Source organism: Esox lucius, chromosome 7 (assembly GCF_011004845.1).
Source record: "Esox lucius isolate fEsoLuc1 chromosome 7, fEsoLuc1.pri, whole genome shotgun sequence".
NCBI classification, from domain to species: domain Eukaryota; kingdom Metazoa; phylum Chordata; class Actinopteri; order Esociformes; family Esocidae; genus Esox; species Esox lucius.
In genome coordinates, this window is record NC_047575.1 from 35,344,766 (window position 1) to 35,369,704 (window position 24,939).

General features: G+C 42.5%; 1 protein-coding gene across 1 annotated transcript; it reads right to left on the reverse strand.

Annotated features, from left to right (window-relative positions):
* Positions 1-139: 139 nt before the first annotated feature.
* LOC105011087 (E3 ubiquitin-protein ligase CBL-like) lies at positions 140-24,859 on the reverse strand. The gene is made up of 15 exons (XM_010870880.4): positions 24,241-24,859; positions 19,224-19,471; positions 13,195-13,341; positions 12,903-13,059; positions 11,439-11,560; positions 6,432-6,569; positions 6,092-6,179; positions 4,640-4,771; positions 3,612-3,848; positions 3,230-3,346; positions 2,814-3,100; positions 2,392-2,544; positions 2,113-2,228; positions 1,584-1,769; positions 140-1,232 (listed from the first exon to the last, which is right to left on the reverse strand). Exons 1-15 carry the CDS (start codon positions 24,382-24,384, stop codon positions 898-900), a joined length of 2,607 nt encoding a protein of 868 aa, XP_010869182.1. The 5' UTR covers positions 24,385-24,859; the 3' UTR covers positions 140-897.
* Positions 24,860-24,939: the final 80 nt, after the last annotated feature.

A 24,939-nucleotide genomic window follows, 5' to 3' on the forward strand; every position in this document is an offset into this window, starting at 1 on the left:
ACATGTACTCCCTTCACTTTTAGGGATGACATAAAAAAAAAAAAGGACAATTTCATTAAAATATAAAAGCTATTCAAATAATTAAATAAGGCATAACTGTGAAACCACTACCACTGGTGGCATTAAAACAATTATTAAAAATAATGAGAAATATTAGAATTGTTACATGTTAGGGCATCTGCCAATGTTAGCACTACATTGAACACGCTTACTGTACATTCCAAGATTAAATCATCATACGGTAATATACTGTAAGACTGTCACTAAACCAGGTACTAAAGCCATTTGGAGTTATGCTTTATAAAGACCTTTACTTCACCTACAACTACAGTAAAACGCATTACATGGAGCCCTGTAATACTGCAATGCAACTTCAAGATTCACATTCATTAGCTTTAGCACAAACCACAGGATCCAATGCTTTAGTCTTCACTTGACATATGGAGCTACAAACTGTCTATGACCAAACCAAAAAAAAAAAAACACGGGCACCATCGCAGTGATGAGGGACTGAGAATCATGTCAAGTACGCCCCAGCAAAAGACACTGCTGCACAATACGTCCCAAACAACTATTTGCAAGACACAGTAGCCCCGGCACACAGTGTGAAGCTGAGCTCACTCCACCCCGCGCTCTGTAACAACGTCATTCTTAGAGCCACACAATAAAAACAGAGACAAGCACAAAAACCAGCGTCACAGACTTGGCCCGTAGAGGCCACAGCAAGCATTCGCCCTCTCCCGTCAGACCACCTCACCAGTTAACCTGTGCGTGGGAGCACGAGGAGTCCCCTCCTGACAACATCCAGCCCTTCCAGGCCGGTCACAAGTAGCACCGCAGAGATGCTCTCCGTTATGGCACAGTGGGTGAAGGATACAAGGCGTGGAGTCACGCCCGCTACGTGAGGATGTGGGCTGTCGAGGGGACGGAAACAAACTCGCGCAGGATGTTCTTAGCCGTCTCCAGGTTGTTCTGTGCGATCATCAGTGCTTTCTGGATGTCCTGGAAGGAGTAGCCCTGGCTCATCAGACACTCTATCTCGCCGTTGATGGGTAGAGCTGAACCAGGAACCGGAGGAGCAGCTGGTCCTGCGGGCCCCCTGGAGCCCATGGACACATGAGAGGCAGGTGGCAGATTCTCTGGTATGAGCGACTGATGTCGCCGGTCTGAGTTAACCCTTCGAGGGAGGGGCTTAGGGGGACGCTCCAGGTCCTGGGCTGACGCAAACATGGCTGAGAGAAAGGGAAGAGGAGGGGGGAGATGCTTTTGATGGGGTTGGCACCTATAACTTTTGGCAAAGAGGCCCTTGTTCGCCAGAGACCAATGATGTCTGCATGTTTTTAGCACGCTGTAGACCGGCATACATCCCTAACGATATTTTGTAATAGCTATAATAAAAGTTAACAATTTAATTCAAACTTAACACGGACACAAAAATGGTCTCCACAAGCTCTCAGGACTCTGGGGAAGTAGATGAAGGGCCTCATTGACAAAACGTTGAAGTTCTCCTTTTCATTTCTTGCTAAATCCAACTTTCGCCAAAGATAGATATGGGCGAAACCCTCAAATACTGAGTTACATACAGGCATCCACGGCAGAAGTGCTGTCAGTAGAGAGGAAGCTGAAGCCTGCTGAGGTGCCAGTGACATCAGAGAGGGTGCGTCTGGCAGGGGTCAGAGGTCGGGGGTAGTCATAGTCATACACATCCTCAGTGTCCATCTCCTCTATCACACGGTGAAGAGGAACCGCAGGCGGCGGAATCAGGTAATCTGGATGATTAAAAGGGAAGAAAAATACATATCAATACCTTGGACAGAATATACACTGCAGATAACGGCCTTTAAGGGGAATATCAGTCAGACTTCAGATGGATGTGACCGGATTGCCTCTTTAAAAGTTAGGAAATCTCAGTATCAACCTGGTGCTATTTTTTATTGTCTCTCGTTATATAAAACAAACAAACATGTAATTATGTACAACAATCTACATAGAATATGTATGAAGTGTTATTGACAAGAGAAAAATGTAAATGATCAAAAGGGTGTGACTCCAGAACAAGCTCGCGGACGAGGTCGTGACTGTATGACGTGCGTTACATAACTGAGGTCTTACCAGACTCCAGGGGCTGTTGGGGAAGGGCCAGGGGGGGCTCCGCCGTCTGGGCCTGGATGTTACACATGGACTCATACACCTGCGGATCGTCACAGTCCACGTCACACATCACAGACCTGGACGACAAACAAAGGGAGGGATGAGGGGGGAGACTGACAGCAAAGTGGGGAAACCAGAAACTCATCCGTCGGGACCCCGTTACGATATTTCACACATCCAGGATGGTACCGCTCTTTACATACGACCCACTGGGCACCAGAATTAGTCTTGAGGTCTCACCGCGCGTCCTGGTTAGTGGCTTGGGGAGGGGGGGGTACAACAGCACCGGTCATGGTCCAGGAGGGTCCAGCTGCAGGGAGGGAGGTGGGGCTCATGTACTCATTCTCCTCCTCACTCCCAGATGATTTTTCACCAGGGATCGCCCGTTGAGGCCTAACAGAAACCAGAGAATCACATGGACTGAGCACACACACACACACACACAAAAAAATTCCACTTCCTGAGATCTTCAACCAGAACCTGGTATTAAATAAACCAAAGTCAAACAAACAACACAGGCGCTTTTAACACCAGTCTTGTGGGTTACATTCCCATGGTGGAGCGGGACAACACTAATCCCATAACCCACACACTCACTAGTACGACACTCTGGATCAGGGCTTCTGCTAAACTACACAGAAGGGTCTGTTTTAAAGCTATACCTGGCTGCCAGGGAGTAGATTGCATTGCTGACGGCTTGTGGCTTTGCTCTGGGGCTGCAGTCACCATCACTGGGCCCGGCGGTCTGTGGAGCTGCCTTGGTAACAGGCCGTGGGACCATGTAGTTGGAGGCCCAGTTGGGCTCCGGAGGGGTAGAGGGCAAGGGTCTTCTCTGGAGCCGGCCCTCTGGGGGACCAAGGGGAGAGGGACGCTCGGGAGGGGGAGGGGGCGGCAACTCTCGCAGGGCAGGTGGGAGGGGCAAGGGTTTATCTCTGTGGAGGGCTGTAATCTGGGTGAGAAAACATCAGTATGACCGGATGCAATCTGTTAACAGGAAATGTAAGTGTAACAGAGAGACATGCGAGGCACAGCCCATTCCACAGACAAAGAAGAGTGACGGGTGAGGTCTTCCACTCGCCTTGGGTGTGGCTCCTTGGCCCAGGGCCCCCGGGGAGATGGGGGGCCTCTGCTGAAGCAGGTCCAGTCGGGGTGGTACGGGGGGCAGCGGCATCACAGGGGAGGGCGGGCGCTCCACCTGAAAACACACCAGAGAATTCAAGGAGCCTGAAACGGGTTTGAGAAGAACAGCCAGGGAACTCCAGGCAAGTGAAGCGGTTTAGACGCCGAATCGACTTAGTTTCAACTACGTCATGTAAAACGCACCAGCCTGTCAGCTAAATGGCAAATGAAAAACATTGGAACCCTAGTTCACTTCCTGAAATGACCAAGTGAAATGGAACGGAGCCCAACCCAGGCAGTGTGTTTAAGACGTGTAGCTGGGGGCCGATGCGGGGCCTTGCCTGGTTGCAGGCCAGCCTGCTCATGATGAGATGAGGGTCCTCCAGACGATCATCATCATCCTCATCGTTGCTGGGGGAGACCGACTGGGAGCCCCCTCCCTCGGCCCCGTAGGGCATCTGGAAGCTGCCGAAGGAGGCCCCGGCGCTGCTGTTCTTGGGGTGGAAGGGGTCCACCACGATGGGCTCTGTGCCTTTGATCTCACATCGACAGAACGGACAGCCCTGTCCCTCGGACTCCTGAACAGAGAGAAAATGATTGGTCCGAATATGCATGAAATCCCTATTATATTCTATGTTTAAAGAATTAACTATCCTTTAAAAGGACACTGAATAATGAAATACTCATTATCATACATTAGGAGCAATCAGGATAACTAAGCATGGTTTAAACTTTTTTTTCTCCTCATGTTAGGCAGACAGTTATCTAGGTTATTCATAGCACTTCCACTGCGTCCAAAACTAACAGAATTTTTGGCCCACATACCTGCAGCAGATTGCAGAACTACGATGGAAGATAATTACAGCACTTTGCACCAAATACTATAACTTTAGAGGGCAGTGCTTGTGGCCAACTAAGTAGGCCTTTTTTCCCTCACCAATACTTTACCAAAATACATAACATCTTTCTTCATTCCTTTATATTGAAGGCAGTGTGACTTCCCAAAGACACGGAGCACAAAATAAATTAAAACATATTACATTTTTCGGGGGTTTTAAATCTATAATATAAACGTGGGTATAATTTCTTCCAGGTCAAACTGGAGAAAAGTAAACAAGTGGTTTCTGGAAACCACTCAATGATACAGTACTACTTAAAACGGTCTCATTGCCCTGACATTTTTTCAACCATTAACCTAGAATGATAGACGGTAAAATAGTCCAAGTGGCCACAATGAGTAAGTCCACATGGCAGGCACGAATCAGACCGACGTCTTGGAAGGAAGGATATCATTTCGACGTCTCGGATGACTGACAAAGGGGTCGGCCCTAGAAAGGCAGAGTGTACCCGGTCCCACTCTGGGACGTACCTGCCAGGCCGTCAGACAGGAGGTGCACATGAGGTGGCTGCAAGGCTCGATCTTCACGTCCTTGTCGTTCTCGGCACAGATCTTACACAGCTGGAAGGTGGAGCCCATCTCACAGTACAGTTCATACTGCTCCTGCAGACAGAACGGACAGAGATAAAATGAGTATAATACAAGTAGACGTTAAGCGGATGTGTTTTGGTTTTTTTTTGCACGTTAGGCCTCATTTTCAACGATATGTTGGTGTCGTAGCATTACCCAGACAATTTCATTTTTGACTTAAGCTTAATCATTCTCTTCCCCGCTGGGACTGATCGGACCTCTGTTGTACTGCATTGATTTCGTTAAGTTTTTTTTTTTTTTTTTTAATGCACATCACATTATTTTCTAAGAGGATATAAACATTTGCTTAGCCTAGATGTACACCCCTTTGTCTGAATGTTCTACAGCAGAGGTGTCAAACCGGTTCCACGGAGGGCCGAGTGTCTACAGGTTTTTGCTCTCTCCTGGTACTTGATTGGTTAATTAGGTCACTGATTGGTTAGTTTCTACTCTCACCTGGTTGTGTAGGTATGAACTAGGAACCAATTTATAGGAAAAACCAAAAACCTGCAGACACTCGGCCCTTTGTGGAACCGGTTCGACACCTGTGTTCTACAGGATGGTTGACACAAGTTTCTTCCACCTCTGAAAACAAAATGGGAACAAAACGTCAAAAGAAGTTCCGCTTGTACAAAGACTATCACGGCACTTTTAAAAAGAAGTTCCCCTTGGGTTAAATAGTTTGCAAATACAGGCAAAATCTGCGTTAGTTAGAAATAATTGTAAAGCCAGCATTTTAGAAATCAATGCAGTCACAATAATCTAATGCATTCAAAAAACATTGTGAAACCATGACTTTTCATTATGAAACCACGCCTGTCACGCGTGTGAAAATTAGTAACACAAAAGGTACAGTCAGTCTGACATATACACATTATGCTCCTGAAACAGGAAATCGACCATTGTTTGGATATGGACATACATGGATTGGCTGTAGACCTAGTGGCCAAGTTTTTAAGCACATCGCTGTACGTTTTGTTTAGTGAGTCCACACAACACTTATGACCCCTGCAAACAACTAGGCCAGTCAAAAGATCTCAGGGGAAGACATGTCTGGGTCGTGCTACAACATAAAAAGTGAAAAATGTGGAACAACAAAAGAAGCATCCCTTCAAATAACATCCACCTATGTGACAGTATCCTGACTTATCCTAACTTCAAACATATGTACATCAATCCCAAATGCAGTGTACTCAATGTTCAGCAGAGTGGCCAATCACCATATTTTGTTAAGTGTACCAGTTGGCTAAACAGTGGTATTGTAAACAATAGAAAATGACGGAACGGAAAAGGGTGGAGTCACAGAAGTGAGTCTGGATTAGCACAGTGGGTGGACTGGCACATCTGTCGGACCTGGGTGACTTTGATGTGATCCTGTGGTGAGGGTTCACACAGCCCGGTAAGGTCTGGGTTCTGGGTCCGGCCGTCAGGGAACAGGTAGCTAAACAGAGACACACACCAAAAAACGTCAGGGCCGGTTGAATTCAGAGCCTGTGCAAACATTAAACGTTTGTCCATCACCAAAATCTTGAGGTATTCTTTTCAACGCCGGATCACACTTGGTCTGACAAAACGTCAGCAGACGATTAAGCTTATGAAACTTTATGCACAGAAGGTTTGGCAAAAGCCCTGACCGAAGCGGAGTAGGTTATAAATGGCAATTGGTTCATTTGAACAGTGTAATGATACTCACAATCCTTCCCTATATCCGTCGATGAGAGCCTGAAAGAGGGGCTTGTTGTGGGGGATGGTCTGCAGGATGTTCCCATCTGCCGTGACGTAACCAATGGCCCACTGTCCCAGACGAGTGCAGCTCAGTCTGAAGATGTAACTGGCAACCAGGAAGACCACAAGGGTGTGAGAAGTGTGTCAACGCAGACATATTTTCAGGGTCACTGCATTCTGTGACGGTTTCAGTGTGACAAAATACTTCATATATCATTTTGTAGGGTTATGGGTCACGGTCATATGGGTCAGGAGCAAGGGAACCTGAAAATATGTACATCACTCAAACTATTTTGACTCGTTGTATATATTCCAAAATCATTGTGATTAAAAAAAAAAATACATATTTTGTTGACCCTAATAGCTTAGCGAGGTTATTTCTCTGCATTCATGCCAAAACCATCCAGCCACATGCACAGCAGCCACTCACAGATGTTGCCTAAATAATGGGCAACCACTGGATGAACCGTACCAAACACAACCATAAGACAACCATAAAACAATATCCGTGCAATAAAAGACATTAGTGGCATTGGACAGGTGAGCCCATCTAAGCCCGGGCCAGGTGATTTGGGTTATTCCACCTGGAACATGGCCACCTTCTCACCAGACAGTCAAGACAAAGGGAATGAAGACAACAGTCCTTCCTCAACAGCTATTTTAGAAACACTAGCCGGTTGGTTATTTCCAATACCTCATTTGGTCATGCCTAACTTTATTACACTACACTATTGGTCTATAATATGAAAGTTTGTTATATAGCCAATAGTCCTATAAAGTAATTAGTCTCTACTCCCAGGAGATACCGGCCTCTCAAGTCTACACTGTCGCCATGAGTAGCACACACAGAACAGAAAAGTCATGAAAACTATAGTTCTCGGAGTCCTGTTTCAAAGGGGTGAGAAAAAAAATTAAGCAAGCTACTGAATTAATGGTGAACAAGTTAAGTCCAAATGGAACCCATAATGCAGGGTTTTCAAAGGCAAAACGGGGGTGCAGTCGCCTGAATAGGCTCCATGACGAAAAGATACAGAGGAAGGCTCTGTTAACAGAACCAAAGAGCCAGATGGAGAGTCCCTTCCTATCAGAGCACACTGACGCCTCACCAGAGAGAACGTTTCACAGCCTCCTCAAACTCCCAGCCTCCCAACGCAAACCCCATGATGCAGCAGCCTTCAGTTCAGATTTTAAATCTGGTCAAAAGATTACTTAATGTACCTGCCACAAACGTAATCTTGACACATTGTGGCAATGATTTATCTTTGAAATGGGTATGTAATTCTGCCAAGTGCAGTGGAGGTTTTCTTGCAGGTAAGATATACAACATTCTTTTGATTCCAAATGGTAAAGAATTCTCTTTCCCCTAGATTTGTGAGAATTATTCACCATTTGGAATCAAAAGAATTTCAGATTCACAAACATACTTCCAAATCAGACATTGGTCTGCTGTTTTAATGTTGCTACATCCCGCCCAGTTTAGGGACAGACTAAAGTGGGAATTAAATACATTAATGTACATGCTGTCCAAAGACAGACTATTCAGCTGTGGTCAACCTACTTCACCCAAATCTTTTATCCGATCTCCTTGATTCCGTACATAACAAGACCAACCATATGCTTGAATATGCCAAAGCTCACAGTGAGGTGGCAGGACAACGCACATTTTTTTTGATAATGTGAAACCTGGATCCCAGCTGGCACCTGCCTAGATAATGTTAGTGTTTTATCTTTAAATACAAATATGTTCCATCCACAGCTGTGCTGGCAGACTATTCAGGAAAGAAAAATGGTTGTCATGGCAGAACGGGAGTAATTTGGTTAAATGTAATTAGAGTAAAAACTTCCTTAAATTATATATGAGTAAAACAAAAAACAAAAGCACTGCCCACAGAGAGTAACAAAAGTACTACCCTGTTTCCTTAAACAAAACGCAATGATGTGCAAATAATTTATCCCTATATTTAATTGAAAATACAAAGAAACAAAGAAAACATTTCAAATGTTGACACTTAGAAATGTGTCAACATTTTGAACAGGATGCCAGCAACACATTTACAATATATTTGTGACGGGCATGTTTAACACTGTTTCACCACCTCTTTTAATAATACTCTGTAAGCATTTGGGAACTGAAGAGGCCAATTACTGTAGTCCTGAAAGTGAAATGTTTTCCCATTCTTTCTTGATGTAGGATTTCAGCTGCTCAACAGTTCGGGGTCTCCTTTGTCATATTTTCCATTTCATAATGGGCCAAATGTTTTCAATGGGTGACCGGTCCGGACTGCAGGCAGGCCAATTTAGCACCTGGACTCTTATTAGGGAGTCATACTGTTGTAATATGTGCAGAATGTGGTTTGGCATTGTCTTGCTGAAATAAAAAAGGCCTTCCCTGAAAAAGACAATCTGGAAGGCAGCATATGTTGCTCCAAAACCTGTATACATTGTTCACTATTAATGGTGTCTTCATAGATGTGCAAGTCACCCATGCCATGTGAACTAATGCACCCCCATACCATCATGGATGTTGGCTTTTGAACTGTGCACTGATAACAAGCCAGATGGTCCTTTTTCTTTTTAGCCCAGAGGACGCGCCATCCATGATTCCCCAAAATAATTTAAAATATTGATTTGTCAGACCCTTTGTCGCCGGTTCTGTTCATAATTTTTATAGACAGAATTTCTAGGCGCAGCCTAGGTTTGGGGACCACACAATTTCATCTCTGCTCTTTGCGGATGATGTTGTCGTGTTGGCCCCTTCAAACCAGGACCTTCAGCATGCGGTGGGGATGAGAAGCGGTGGGGATGAGAATCAGTACCTCCAAATCCGAGGCCATGGTCCTCAGTCGGAGAAGGGTGGCTTGCCCACTTCAGGTTGGTGGAGAGTGCCTGCCTCAAGTGGAGGAGTTTAAGTATCTAGGGGACTTGTTCACGAGTGAGGGAAGGATGGAACGGGAGATTTTGAGCTTTGGGTCATGACCGAAAGGACAAGATCCCGGATACAGGCGGCCGAAATGAGCTTTCTCCGCAGGGTGGCTGGGCGATCCCTTAGAGATAGGGTGAGAAGCTCAGTCACCCGGGAGGAGCTCAGAGTAGAGCCGCTGCTCCTCCACATCGAGAGGGGTCAGCTGAGGTGGCTTGGGCATCTGTTTCGGATGCCTCCAGAACACCTTCCTTCCGGTCCCGTCCCATCGGGAGGAGACCCCGGGGAAGACCTAGGACACGCTGGAGGGACTATGTATCCCGGCTGGCCTGGGAACGCCACGTGTCCCCCCGGAAGAGCTGGAGGAAGTGTCTAGGGAGAGGGAAGTCTGGGTATCTAGGGAGAGGGAAGTCAGGACAGTTTTCCACCTCTACTCAGTACATCTTAAATAAGCTCAGGCCCAGAGAATGATATTTTAATACCCAATCACGTTACTGACATGTGGCCAATAAACTTTATTAGTTGTGCGATATTCAACCAGGTTCAGTTTTCTTAGCATTACACAACCTTTCCGGTCTTTTGTTGCCTCAGTCCCAACTTATCTGAAACGTGTTGCTGGCATCAAATTCAAAGTGGGCATATACAGTTGTGCTCAAATGTTTGCATACCCTTTGAGAATTGTTAATATATGTCCCATTTGTAAAGAAAACATGAGTGAACAGGCAAAATAGATTTAATTTCTTATGGGATTCACATTCAACTGCAGGTCATAACAGAATGGCACAATCATAATTCCTAAAAAAGAAATTAACTGACCCTTGTTCAAAAGTCTGCATACCCCTTAGTTCTTAATACTGCGTATTGCCAATTTTTGCATCAATGACAGCATGCAGTCTTTTGTAATAGTTGTCTATGAGGCCCTGATTTCTTGCAGGTGCTAACATGCCCATTCGTCTTGACAAAAACCCTCACGGTCATGCCAAATCTTTGGTCATCTTGCATGAACTGCACATTTGAGATCTCCCCAGAGGGGCTCGAGGATATTAAGGTCAGGAGACTGCGATGGCCACTCCAGAACCTTCACCTTTTTCTGCTGTAACCACTGGAGGGTCAACTTGGCCTTGTGATAAGGGTCACGGCCGTGCTGGAAAGTCCAAGAGTGTCCCATGCGAAGCTTTCTTGCAGAAGAATGCAAATTGTCTGCCAGTATTTTCCAATAACATGCTGCATTCATCTTGCCATCGATTTTCACAAGATTCCCCATGACTTTATAGCTCACACACCCCAAAAAACAGTGAGCCACCACCATGCTTCACAGTGGGGATGGTATTCTGTTCACTATAGGCCTTGTTGACCACTCTCCAAACATAGCGCTAAGGGTTCTCACCATAAAGGTCTCATCACTCCAAATTAGTGTGCCAGAAGCGGAGGCGTGTCAAGGTGTTGTCGGGCTTACTGTAATCAGGCTATTTTGTGGCATTGGCACAATAAATTATTCTTTCTGGCAACTCAACCATTGCAGCTCATTTTGTTCAAGTATCATCGTATTGTGCTGCTTGAAACAACCACACTGTCTTTTTCCAGAGCAGCCTGTATTTCTCCTGAGGTTACCTGTGGGGTTTTTCCTTTGTATCCCTAACAATTCTTCTGTCAGTTTTTGCTGAAATCATTCTTGGTCTACGTGACCTTGGCTTGGCATCAAAAGATCCCCAAATTTTCCATTTCTAATAACTGATTGAACAGTACTGACTGGCATTTGCAAGGCTTTGGCTCTTTCTAAAGTTCCATTACATTGTTACACAGGTCTTTTGACAGTGCTTTTCTGCTCCACATGGCTCAGTATCTAGCCGGCTCAGTGCATCCACATGAGGGCTAACAAACTCACTGACGTATTTACAGGTATACTGAATATAGGGTTTAAATGATTAGCACACCATTGCATTATGTTTTTATTTACAATTTACGCAGTGTCACCACCTTTTTGGAAATGCGCTTGGATTTTCTCCATCAAAAATGAACGAATAGTGTATAGTGACACGTGCGTGCGTCTCCCACCTGCCAGGCTTGTGGATGAACCTCTGTAGACGGGCCTTGACCTCATCGTAGGTGAGAAAGGCCATGTACCCTGGGTGTGTGACGGCCAGACTGTTCCAGTTCCTCAGGAGAGATGACCATGGCTGCACAACACGACACACACAATACAAATTGACGGCATTGATTAGGAGCCAAGGATTTCACTACACCCGCAACAACAACCTGCCATAATGTGTATGTGACTAACAACTGTGACTGACCACACCCCCACAACCACTAAATCAGGGGGTAAATTCAAATTTGAGGCACCAACGTTCCAGAGGGATGCAGCCCCGTGCTTAAGCAGGGTGTACTGCTCCACCACAAAGGCAACAAACAAGTCGTACGGTGTGGAATCTACTGTATAGCGACACATACATTTTCAGTGGCTCAGAAACAAGCGGTGAAATGTAAACGGGAGATGCCAATTTGTTGCACATGGAAATATTTTTGTCTCGATGACATTCAGAAGCAGAGTAACAACCTTCGAAGTCCTTTAAAGAAATTGGACTGCTAACGCGTGACGGGTGGAGATTGAGAAAATCTATTAATTACGGTTTCACATAGTGATCATAATATGGTATCTTCACCATACAGACTCAAATATAATTACACTGTTGGTTTATTTAATTTAGGCTAACGACAAATAACAGCTGTGTCTCTATAAAAAGGTTATAAAGACAAATGAAGTGTAACAGTTTGTTCCGTTCAATTCCAGTGCTACATCGCATCAATGTCGTGATCTAAATCTGGCGTATTAGTGTTGGCCCGGGAGAAAAGCCAGCACACCCAGTAGCTCCCCAGGGACATCGGCTGGACTGCTGAATGCATTTGCCCTGGGAACTCCTTTAGAGACCCTGCCCAGTGTGGAGACCTCCATAAACGACTGCTCTTTGACCACCACACCCTAAATAATGACAGAGCAGTGGTCTCTACCTCTGTACTAACAACATGTTCTTATAACCTCCCATAGAATGAAAGTCACCAGCGGTTTAAATTAACTACTCACACAGCAGCGTTGCAGGCTTTTTCTTAGCCATCCCACCCTATACAGTTGTGTTGGCTTCTCCACTTAAACTTCTACACAGAAGTGGAGCTCTGCATCAAAATCTCAACAACTTATTTTACCGTTTAAAAAGTTACTAAAATGTCTGTTTAGTTATTTACGAAAGTTACTTGCGTAGACGATATTAAGTCACTTGGAATTCATGTAGCCAATGCTTTTATTCCAACTTATATTATGGAGAGTGGGTCAGAAATGAGTATTTTCAGGAGTGCAATATACATTTTGTATATGACACTTCGTAGTGGAAGTGTTTCCCCTCATTCAATCTAAGTGATTTAGGCACCCTATCAATCCTAATTAAAACTCATCCAATGATGGTTGTTGTTAATAATAATAATGAAAACAATATTTGAGTTAAGAGAATACATAGAATGAAATACCTGAAAAAGCCTGGTGAAGATGTCAAACTCAAAGACAGAAATGTAGTCATTACAAGTGAGGTCGATGGTAGACTTGAGAGCCATAGCCTCCAGACCAGAGCTGATGGGGTGAAATTCATGAAGGGCCTGGCGGAAAGTCCTCCATGGAACAATGGTCCTACAGAAGGAGAGGGTTTAGTGAAACAGGAGGAATTATCACAAGACCGTGTTTTTGTTAATTTTAAATACTTCTATAAATTTTGCACCCCAACTAAGGTCATTTGATTTAAAAAAGGAGCCAAAAAAAACTCACTTGTCACCAAATGACCTCCTCCAGAACTCTGCAGCATCAGCTTTAGTTATGCGGAAGTTGTCTCCTTGGAACAGGCCGTTAGGAAAGACGGCTTTTAGCTCAGCCAGCATGTGGCTGAATATCAGCGACAGCTTAGTCAGGTTACGCCTATGGAGAAAAGTTATATCTTGTTAGAAATGGCAGCCCTTAGAAATATCCTTGATGTTTAGTATTGGTTATGTATTTTCTTCACTTTGACACACGTTGGTCAAACACTTAAGAATAGTCAGTATAATCTTAGTGTCTTTGGCGGGGTACTTTTGAGTGGGAATTTGTATACACTACTAAGAGAAGCACTTACTACAAACTTTTGCCTACAGTACTTACAAATGAAGAGTTGTTTTGATACTCATTCTGACTAGTCTATATGTCCAAAAGATCTGTAGTATGGACGAACTCCATTCAATCAGCAAGTGACGCAAAATGATAACCCTGAAAAACATGTGCACATACCACTTTTACAGTAAGTTAGCCTACTTCTTCTCAAAATGAAATGAAAACTAAATTTTCATTACAGAGGCCTGATAACAGCACTCGTATTACAGAAATAGAAACCGTTCAGAATTATTTGGGGAAGAGTTGCTGAAGAAAACAAAAAGGCCAAGGCATACACACGCTTGCCAGGTAAACAACAATGCCCAAAACCAGTGTTTGGCACAGATACTGACAAAGAAGAATGGGGAGACAAAGGAGTCAGACTTGCTGGAAATGAATTTTGCATTCTTCTTTCAAGTTGCCCAGGCCAGCCTATATTCTTATTTTACCATTATTTAACCTGGCAAGTTGATTACGAACAAACTCATATTCAGCAACAACCTCAGGGAACATTACGGGGTCAGGAGGAACAACTACACCCAGGGCTGTCACTTTGGTGGTAGGCGAATTAAAACCAGAGACTTAGGAACACCAATCAGACGCCCAAACCATGAGGACACCTTGCCGCCCTAATTGACCTTTCTGTGTTCAAGTAACTGAAGAGTTACTTCTTATAGTTCAATATTGGGTGAATAGGCTACACCTAATCTGGAAGAATAGGCAATGTAACATCTGCTGCTCGATTTACTATTTAAATTATTATTGTTTATTGCACAGTTTGTTTTATGTTCCTAATGATTCCAGACATAAATGTTAATCATTTAATTTCATAGCCTATTCAAGTACAAACCTTATGCTTCAGCGGAGCTAGACTATTTAAAGGTTTCGTGTCAAAATAATTGAATGAAAAGCCAACAACAACACATAAGGTGGAACTTTGTATGAGAGATTTATTTTTTAAATTGACTAGTTGAGGCTCCAAAAAAATTTATATAGTCCAAGAACGCCCAACTTGTAGGGTGTAACACATCCCTTTCTGGTAACATTCAACCAGCCTTAACTGGTATTTGATCTGTGTTCTGAGGGATGTCTGATGCACGCAAAACCAATAGACCCAGTCTGTGTTTGAGCATCCATAAGAACCAACATAGCAGCAAACATGAAAGGCGGAGTATTTAGGCCAGTGTTTCACAATTCTTTTCCTGGGGACCACAAGGGGTGCTCATTTTTGTTTTTGCCCTAGCACTCACACCTGATTTAAAGACTTGGGTAGGTGGATTACGTCAAACAAGCGTGAGAATCAGAGGATATGCTTGTCCGTAGGTGCCAATGGATTGTTTTATGTTTCTATTCACTACAGTGTCCATTCCTACACTCTACATGGTTATACAATTCTCAGAAAAGGCTTACTCTAACTATAGAAATGTGAAAATGACCACATCCAGTCGCTCAAAGAACATACTTATCTATAGGTGGACCAGGTAAGCAAAGCCGACCTAGAAGAGAGAATGTCTCTTATGGAGTCCATCCCTGACTGACTACCCCTTGTTAAATAGTGTAGTGGTTAGAGACAGGGGCTACGGAACAACAGGTCCCGTGTTCGACCCCCGTAACAGCCTAAACACATGATGCCTGAGGTTCAGGACAGACAAAAACTTTAAGTAGCTACGCAGTAGGAAGTCTAAAATAAAGCAGTTCTGGTGGATATTAGGATCAGTTCAGGACAGACAAACACTTCACTGGCTACATGATTCTCTTGTCTTCTCACCTGACAAAAAAACTCATTGAAATATATAAGTGAATAAAGTTAACAATAATGTCTGTACATTATGTTTAAAGTCCGTTCCAATGTTATTCTTGTCTGTTCTTTTTCCACAGACATGATTGTTAACTATATGGCCTTATACATTGCAATTATGGCTTTTAGCGTGATAAAGAAAATCTGAGTGCTGCCAGCATAATATTCTGCAGCTGAAATGCCATCAATAGTTATTGTCACCTATATTGATAGATACTGTATCTATGTCATTCACAAATAGCTAATTAGCAGTTAAAACACCCAGTGGCAAAAGAGGATTTGTTCAGGATAGACAAAAACCTCGCTGGCTACAACCTTCAATAGATACGTTATGGGAAGCCTAAAATGAAACTACTACATTGCGACTATTTCTGGTGGATTTTCTAATTATGTCTGAGGATTTGTTCAGGATAGACAAAGACTCGTCTTTTCACTTGACGAAAAGGTCTGTTATTGTCACCCATATTGATACAATAACTGCTGTATCAATGCCATTCACGAATGGCTAATAAGCTGTTAAAAACGGCCAGTGGCAAAAGTCACAGTATATAGATACTATTTGTGGTGGAGGTAAACTTAAGAAATGTTACTCCATTTAACACCAGTTAATGGTGTCTAACAAAATATTCAAACTTGGCGTGATGTTAATGAGTGAAAATAATATAATGCGAAGAGGCTATACCAATGCCTGGCATGTGTGCAGTTAGGCAGGGTAGTGGTTAACGACAATGCCTTTCACGTGGGCAACCCGGGTTAGATTCTCAAGAGGGTATCCACGATTAACACATTTTATTGTGGGCCGGCTGAACTAGGCTTGCCTGGTTTCTTGTTATTCACTAGTGTCCATTCCTAGAATCTACATGGCTATACAATACTCAGAAAAGCCTTACTCTAACTATAGAAACGTAAAAATGACCACATTGACGCGATTGCTTATCAGAAGCGAAGAAAGCCATCATGTTGTTTGTGTGTGCGTGCGTGCATTTTAACATTTCGTTATATTTCATGTTGTTAAAATGGTGTCAGCTCCACTTTAAGGTTTCAACGGACTGTGATATGAAATCCCTAATGACTAATCTGTATAATCTTAGTATTTGGTCCTACTATATTTTTACAAGTACTTGCACATATTTCCTGTAATGGCATGTATGCAACTGAGGAGTCAATGATCTGGAATCTTTACTGGAATAAGAGTATTTCAACGATTGCTTACTGAAAAACAAGGTAAACAGGATGGGTTTCAGATTAGTATTTGCTCTGAGTGAGAGGATATGCACCCTAAAAAGATATGTTAATTATTTAGTCAAATGTTTTTTGAATCCGTTATCAGTTTCACTTTGCGTCACCACACCTAAATTGTAACTAAACACTGACAATGTCCGTGCTATTTTCAGTGTCAACGGCACACACAAAAAAGTGCTTTGAATAAAACAATATGCATAATACATTGGCTTGAAATGTTGGGTAGGAAATATCTTCTCAACATGCAACACTTAGTCACAAACCACCAGAGATGTCAAACACTGATAATAAGTCAGGGTTATGGGGGATTACAATTCGGATATCAAAACCCGCTTCCAGCTATAGGTTATTTGAGGCAGAGAATATTATTCAGTCTTATTCAGAACCAATACCACTACAATAGCCACATCTCCAAACATTGGCTATTTCTGCTGGCGTTCAGAAAGCGTAACAAAGCCTTTTCAAAACAAACATTTGGCCAAGGAGGCAAAGGCCACGCAATCCTTGTCAGTAGGATATAAACAAGCTCACACATTACATTGTCGTTAGAAAGTTGTAACTATTTGTATAAAAAAATAAAGGTAACAGCACAGCAGCCACACAAGCAGCAGGTTAATAAGCCGTCTTAGGTATATCTTCTGTAGCTGGTTGTTCTGACTGCCAGGTTTAACTTTAATAATCATCACCATTAATGGTTCAGGCAAATTCCCCACACATCCATCGGCCACCCGCTGAACCTTATTAAATGGCTGTGAGGATTCCCAATTAAACTTTGTTGTGTGAGAGAAACAATGTCATGCTTTGCTGACTGGTGTTTGCAGCCGAATCTTTGGTTAAGTTCAAGCTTCAGAGAGTTACCTGTTCTCAGTTAAAATTGCATTTTATATGGTCAGTCACAAATACATAAAAACATTTCCACATGGCAGATTTTCTCCAATCATTTTCAAAACTCTCCATTGAAGAGTTTTAATTTGCCTGCCGTCTTTCTGTCCTATGCGACTTCATAGTTAGCACTACAACTCACAGTAGGCCTGTGCGCGGATGCGCGTGTACGTGCCCCCCTGCCCACCTAGATATTAAAAATATGAATCTCACCCCTGGACTAAAAAATAAAATAAGCATGTGAACCCCTAATTTCCACACTGCAGAGAATGTGGATGGAATCCAGACATGAACACAGAATACAACAAAATGGTACCTGTCAAGTATGTTCATATGAAAACAATTTGAACAAAGACCCTTAATAATAATTACCACCTCTAAAAGTGCTGCAGATCAGGAAGGAACTGCATGCATGTGTTGTCCATTACTGTTCAATGGTTGTGTGGCAGTATCACATGGATCATGATGTCACTCCATAACAAAAAATGTTGAAGCACAAATGTTTGGTGCAGTCTCTTTCTGACAGTTCACCCATGCACCTCGACAATGTTTTTTTGCTAGAGAGGGTTCTCTCTGGGGTTCTTGGAGACTTTGGACAATCTTACAGTTAGCTGTTGGGCTAAATTTAGTACGTCAACCTGTCTTTACGTAGATTGCCAGTGGTCTGGAGTTTCCTCAATGTGAAGATGTCCTGTCAAACTATGGGATCACGTTATTTGAATGCTAGGAAACAGCTTCATAACCAACCCTAGGCCATCAAAAATCTATCTTCGAAGGGCCTGGGATAGGTGTTTTAAACTTGGCTTGTCGTGTTACCACACACCCATAAGGTTAAGATCAAACCAGACCAGGTTTCTAATCTTTATAGAAGGCGGGATCCTCCCAAGTTATTCTAATACGTTTCTCATCATTTGCACCATTTGTGGTGTACCTTTGTATTTCAGCCATTTTATGTGATGGTAATTCTGTATATTTATACTGAATAAATGGTTTCACGGTTTCTTTTTGTGAGACTTGTCCTAGCGGATTACCTTAACCTGAATGTGGTAGGCATTTAGCTAAAATACATAGGCTAAATAAGAAAAGACAACATTCTAGGGGGTGTCCATATTATTGTTTTTACATTTGTAAGTTACAGTTAAGGGCAAGTCTATGGGCCATATGTGTCCTACTATTCCAAAATGAAACGATAACGCATGCATACGCGAACTGTTCAGTCCACCAGAACCAATGCTGCTTACTTGTTAACTAACTGAAAAAGTTATTTTGACAGATATATATTGCAATTTGTTTTTATACTCTGCCCAAAAACATCCAAACCATGCATGCAACCATAACAATTAATATCATTGCCTAGAAGAAAAAAGGTTGTCTAAAACAGAAACAGACCCCCACAGTTGCTAGACAAATTTCAAGTTAGTTTGCGAACTAGTTAGATTGCTTGCAAAGTAATGTGAATTGTGCATCAATAACCTAGAGAAAAATGAAGCTTACTTCACCAGCTTTTGGTTTAATCTGCCCTTGTTGTGAAGTGTTGGTTTGAGTGGATGCAGAGGTCAGAAAGAAAACAGCCTGGCCCATAAAGAGACTGTCCCAGACCTTTTGTGTAAGGGTCTTTCTAGTGTTTAGCATACAGCTGTAGAAGCATCAAGGCAAAAACCAAACCATATCACTAACATTCTATTTGTTTTTGTGGATCTCTACTGATATTGACTGTTTTTGTACTGAAAACTATATAAAAGAAATATTTTACCTGGGCTGAGAATTTTCTTCATACATGCGCTCCTTGGCCTCCTTGAACAAGCTCATGGTCTGCTTGATCTTATTTGTCAGATTCTCCATCACCACCCGGAAGTACTCATTCTCCCCAAGCGTCTCCATCTTGCCCTCGTACCGAGACAGGATGGTGCGGAGGTGCTGGTAGGTGTCTGGCAGTAGGTCCAGGATGTAGGGGGGGCTGTTCTTCAGGGCTACCTTGGGGTTCTGGCATAACCGCACCACCTGCGTGGGGAATATAGGGTGAGGTCAGAAAAATGTTTGAGAGAACAATCCACCAGAATGTACAATGATGGTTAATTTTTACAAAAAACCATCCTAGCTTGTTTATCTACAAAATATGTAATACAGACGGGAGATAAATAAGGAAAAACAACAGTAAGGTGCTGGGTGACTATGAGATGCCAGAACAGCTTCAATCCACCATTGGCAGAGATTCCCTGGAAATCTCCTGGAGGAATGGAACACCATTCTACCAAAAAAATATTACATCATTTGGTGTTTTGATGGTGGTGGAGAGCGCTGTCTAATGTGCCTGTCCAAAATCTCCCATAGGTGTTCCAATGGGCTGAGATCTGGTGACAGTGAAGGTCAGCTGTCTTATAACAACAGCCAAGAAATTGTTTGGTCCTATACTTGTGTCTAATAATCTTGTTTAAGTCAACACTTATTGTTCAGTAATAACTATTAGTTATTCACCCATTATTTGCCACAAAAGAGGCGTTTTACAAATATTTTCCTCACAAGTTCTGATGCCGAAATCAAGACACAGTCAATGCCCGCAATAGGACATATGGCCAATATCCCACAGCTAGGAGCTGTTCACAAAAAAAAACAACGCATCACAGTGTATCCGGACACAACACTTAGCAGCGGCATACAGGCAACACACAATTCCCAGAGATACCTTATCGCTATACACCAGTCACCTATGCAATTAAAGCATTCAGGATACAAGGCACACAGTTTATAGACACACCAATACATACATTTATTTTACATTTACACCATGTTAACACTGTGGGCAAGACCAAAACCTCCTCGGTGATAACTGCCAGTGGGGAAAGACTGGCTGTAGAAATACCAGAACTGAAATTGTCACTAGAAACATCAGGCTTATACTGGGATGGAATGAAAACCACAACACAGGATACAGATGCATGTCTACTAGCGTTTGTTCTCCTTTTAAGTGATTACAGCATATGTTTTGTAAAAAATATAATTTCTTCAACTTAAAAAAAAAAAAAAAAAAGTCTTCACCCAAGCTCATAAAAACATCAAAATATATGTAAATGTAAAAATCTATGTCATATACCTACAAAATCTGAATTGTAGACTAGTAGATTAATCAACATTATATACCCATATAGCCATCGCCTATAAGTTCACTTCCTTCCACTTCCTTATATACAACATCGTTCAACAATAGGCTCAATGTTGTTAGTCGGAGCTGATGCTGCTTGCTGATGTATATGGGCGGGCAATAGGAGGATGTTGTCATCCATCAACAATGTTGTACATCCAGCAAAAATCGCAACAACATTGGGTGACTGTATGTGAACCTCACTCTTTCCGCTCAGGCACAATGAGCAAAAACCAGGGGCAACATACCAAACAGTCTATTCCCTGATCTCCCAACGTGCCACAGACCACATCCTGCATGTTCAAGAGCTTTACCTGTTGCAATAGAACAACTAAAATGGTGGAAAGCAGCAAGTAGCGGAAATGTCAAATTGGTTATACAGTTGTTATCCCACTCTTTCATGGTCAACCATCAAATCCATGAATCCATTGACGCAATAAAATTATATTTTAGAATGGCATTTATTCGCTACGTTTTATAACACGAGAGCAAAAATTGAAAAGGAAGAGAAGTTAAACTTCTGTCAGGTCATTTTGTAATATCACTGAAGGGTTTACTGATGTCCTTGAATTGTGCCAGTTGCAAACAATTGTTTTTGCATTTAAATGAGTCTGTGGCGCCTCCTCCCCCCTCGGTGTGGTACTGTACCGCTGTCGTCTTTTTGACCAATAATATCCAATGGCTCGTCTGTTTTGACCAACCACAATTTACAGTGCATTCTAGACCATGACCCAAACATGGCATTGTACGAGGCAAAGCAAACGCAATCATTTTTGTGGAAAGAACAGGTTCCATGGGTCGAAAACAATAACGGCGTACGCCGTGCGTTCCCGTCGAAAGCCGATAAGGCAGGGTCGTTTATCAAAGGAACAACGACCAAAAACCATATCTTAAGTCCCTGCAGCCTGTCGCATTCAAACGGCTGCCGACAACCCTGCGGGGGCCTATCATGGTGAGAAGAGGGAGAAACCATTCAGACACTATGTACATGACACAGCGAATAGGGACACGGCTTGTCCACCATAATCATACATGCACACTGTCCGCTGGCTCAACTCGCTCAATCTCTAGCAAGCACGGTTGCCAGATTTCATTGACGGTAAACCGCACAATCACCTGCAGACTCCACAAACAAATAACACCCAAATTATATTTTTTCCAATACAACCCAATCTGAAAATCAACCTGCCCAAGCCCATTTTTGCCTGAGTACTGTCATAAAAAATAGCCCAAATTTGCGGGGAAAATACCCATCTGGCAACACTGACGAGCTTATTCTTATTCTGACATCCGATGGCAGAAAAACACTATTTTTCCTTTTGTCAGAGGATCTTGCCCATTTCCATACACTTGTTCCTGTAGTTTTCCGCCACCACCAAACTTCAGTGACATAACTGTGACGTCCACACCAAATGGGTCTATAACACAATAGGATGAAACAAAAACCCTACAGCATTAGGACAAAGCTGAATACACAGTCCATAGAAACATTTAGTCAGTGTTGGAATGTAATTGTTTGAATATTTGACAGAGTGATAAAATGTTTGTCTAAAAAGATGTTGATCTGACCTCAACATGGTGCAAAATCAAACATGCCAGCTTTTTGCAACTGGCTTTAGAAAATTCAACACTTCCAGTTACCAATTTAACTTTCTAGAACATTGCTGTTAAACTGAACAGTGAAAGTCAAAGGCAGAAAATATCACAACAAAATGCATGAAAACTGATCAGATCAATACAGGAGAACCCAAAGGTATTTGTGATCACAGGTCCATCACACAATGTCCCTTACACAGCATGTTCATGTTGAATCGATGGAAATTGCATAAATGGTAATTCTGAATAAATGTGTGAGAAAGGGTGTCTGTCCTGTTTCACTTTGTACCATGATCAACTATATGGTAACTGCACTAAGCAGCATTCTCAACCTCCTAATGATGGCCTGATATTCCATAACCAAGCAATGGTTACTCAAACAAAAATGACAGGCATTGTATGACTGCATGTGTATGTAGGCATTTGTATTATAACTGCATACTTAGCAGTTTTCTAAACCATCAGTGTCTCATTCTTGACCATAACCAAAACATTTTATAACTTTTTAGAGGCACTTCAGTCTTCAAATTAATATATCAGTCGTATGTCCAAACAATTTCAATCCTGAAACAAAATAAATGGTATGTAAATTAACTTTTACATAACTGGTACAAGCATAACCAGACTAGAGCACTTTTTCAACATGCAGTCAAAGCAAATAAACTTTTGTTTTCTATATCCATGCTTGAATCGCATGAACACAGTGTTACATCTTGACAAAAGACAGCAAATGAAATGTGTCATTAAACCGTTCTGTAAATCCTAGACAATCGTGAGAGAAGTGCCCCGGGAGGCCACCCGTTTCTGAGACACTGGAACTGGGATGCCCAGCACCAATGACCGTGCCACGCTCAAAGTCACTTGTGGCTCCAATTTCGCAAATTCTAACTTTAAACTATCTTCCGGTGTGCCAGAGATTGCTGCTGTAAAAATACTACCCAGATTGCTACTAGTTTACAGTAATTTTTTCTAAATAGCCGCTAGTATAGTGTTAGATATATTGTTGTAAATTATGTGTATTTTATTTTCTGTCTAGCTATATCTTTGCTTATATGCTCCCCTTCTTAACTCAACTACGTAGTTAATCGGGTGCCATGTCATTAGAATCTCATTGCGCAGGATGATGCTGCGTTGTTCGGTGCATTTGACAAATAAACCTTGAAACTAAACTGAGCATTACTCAACGCGTCAAAGTCTGTCCTGTTTCATATAGCTAGCCAAGGGAATGTGACTCACACGGAGCGATCCAACACTGTGGTGAATGTGGTGGTGCCCCCAATAAGCTGGCCAGTGAGTACATTTAAATGGAGTGGACATTAGAATAAAGCATGGCTTATTATGACACGTGTACATTTGGGGATTAGTGCCATGTATATATTAGTATGTCACAATAAGGTATCAGTTATGCAGTACAGTTCTTAAAGTAACCCTTATGAAATGTTTTATTTACCACAGCAGAAGTAGACAAAGGTACATATGGTATGCACATATTGTAGGGCTATAATGTACATGATAAAAGGATACTGTTAGTATTGTAACTGTTGAATATCCCATTTGACACAGGGATCAGGAGTGAGGGAGCAAAAGAGGAATAATGCACTGCAATAACCACCAGATAGTTAATCACACTTTGAAAAAAATAGGTGGTTGCGAATCTAAATAGGAAACGGTCTTCCGGCTTCCACTCAGTTCAAGTGAAACTATATTGCTCAACCAGCATTTATTTATTTATATTCCATTTACAGAAAAAGGTAAATGCATTAATACCAATTTATAAAGGATAAAAAAATACAAAAATGGGTTGACATTTGGTGACTATTTATCTAATCGAAATGACACCATCTCCGACATTTTCTATGTAAATTGCTTACTATATCACCACACCACAGACATCACAGCAATAACTTAAATTATGTAGGCATTCCGGCTGGCCATTTTAAACGGACAGGCTCAATACGCCTTTCACTTAACGTAGATAGCTACTACAATAGCATAACCCTAAATAAATATACTAGTTAGATGGCTTGTTACTTACCTTATCCATAAGTTTCCAGCATTTCTCCACCATTTTCTTGTCAACCACCGCAGGTTGGTGAGGCTGGAGAGGTTGGTGATGGGGCTGAAATGCGTCCTTCATCAAGCCGATGAGACCCGCGCCCCTCCTCGGATTTCCGGCCATGCTTGTGACTGTCGCCGGCCGGGGGAGAGCCCCGGGGGCTTAACTAGAGGCCGTCAATGAATGATAATTCTGGGCACGTACTTACAAACAACTGCCGTGGTTACTATTTCTATGGTTATATAATAAACGATAACCCACAAACCTCAACAGACGAAGAAAATGATGGTGAGGTTGTTAGCGAAGGTTAGCTAATTTAAAGAGTCCTCACCCGTCCTCTCCATTCGTCGGAAAAGACAGGCGTTTGCTGAACCTTCTGCCGGATTGTTGAATTTGTGACCCGTCCGTTGTGTTATCTTTGCGAACAGGTTTGGAAGGACAAACACAGGGCACACGCAAATACTAAAGCGATTTGATAAGAAAAAATATCGCGCGAAGTAGCCAGGTCAGTACGCCGCCTAATTTCTGTAGACATTTAGCTAATTAGCTAGGAACGTAGCTACTGTTTCGCTGTTTTCTTCTTTCAGAATTTTTTTTCTCCCTGCAGAGCTAATTGGGCAACTTCCGGTTTGGAATCTGTCTTCAAATGTCAAAATAAAAGTTCTTTTGGAACCCATT

What these genes read in the sequence shown, in the direction of transcription:
- LOC105011087 (XM_010870880.4), bottom strand. Translation starts at nt 24,384, where the DNA reads ATGGCCGGAAATCCGAGGAGGGGCGCGGGTCTCATCGGCTTGATGAAG. An exon ending in TTCATCCACAAGCCTGGCAG is followed by an intron (nt 6,570 to 11,438) that starts GTGGGAGACGCA and finishes CCTGGTTGCCAG; the next exon opens with TTACATCTTCAGACTGAGCT. An exon ending in CCAACAGCCCCTGGAGTCTG is followed by an intron (nt 1,770 to 2,112) that starts GTAAGACCTCAG and finishes TTAATCATCCAG; the next exon opens with ATTACCTGATTCCGCCGCCT.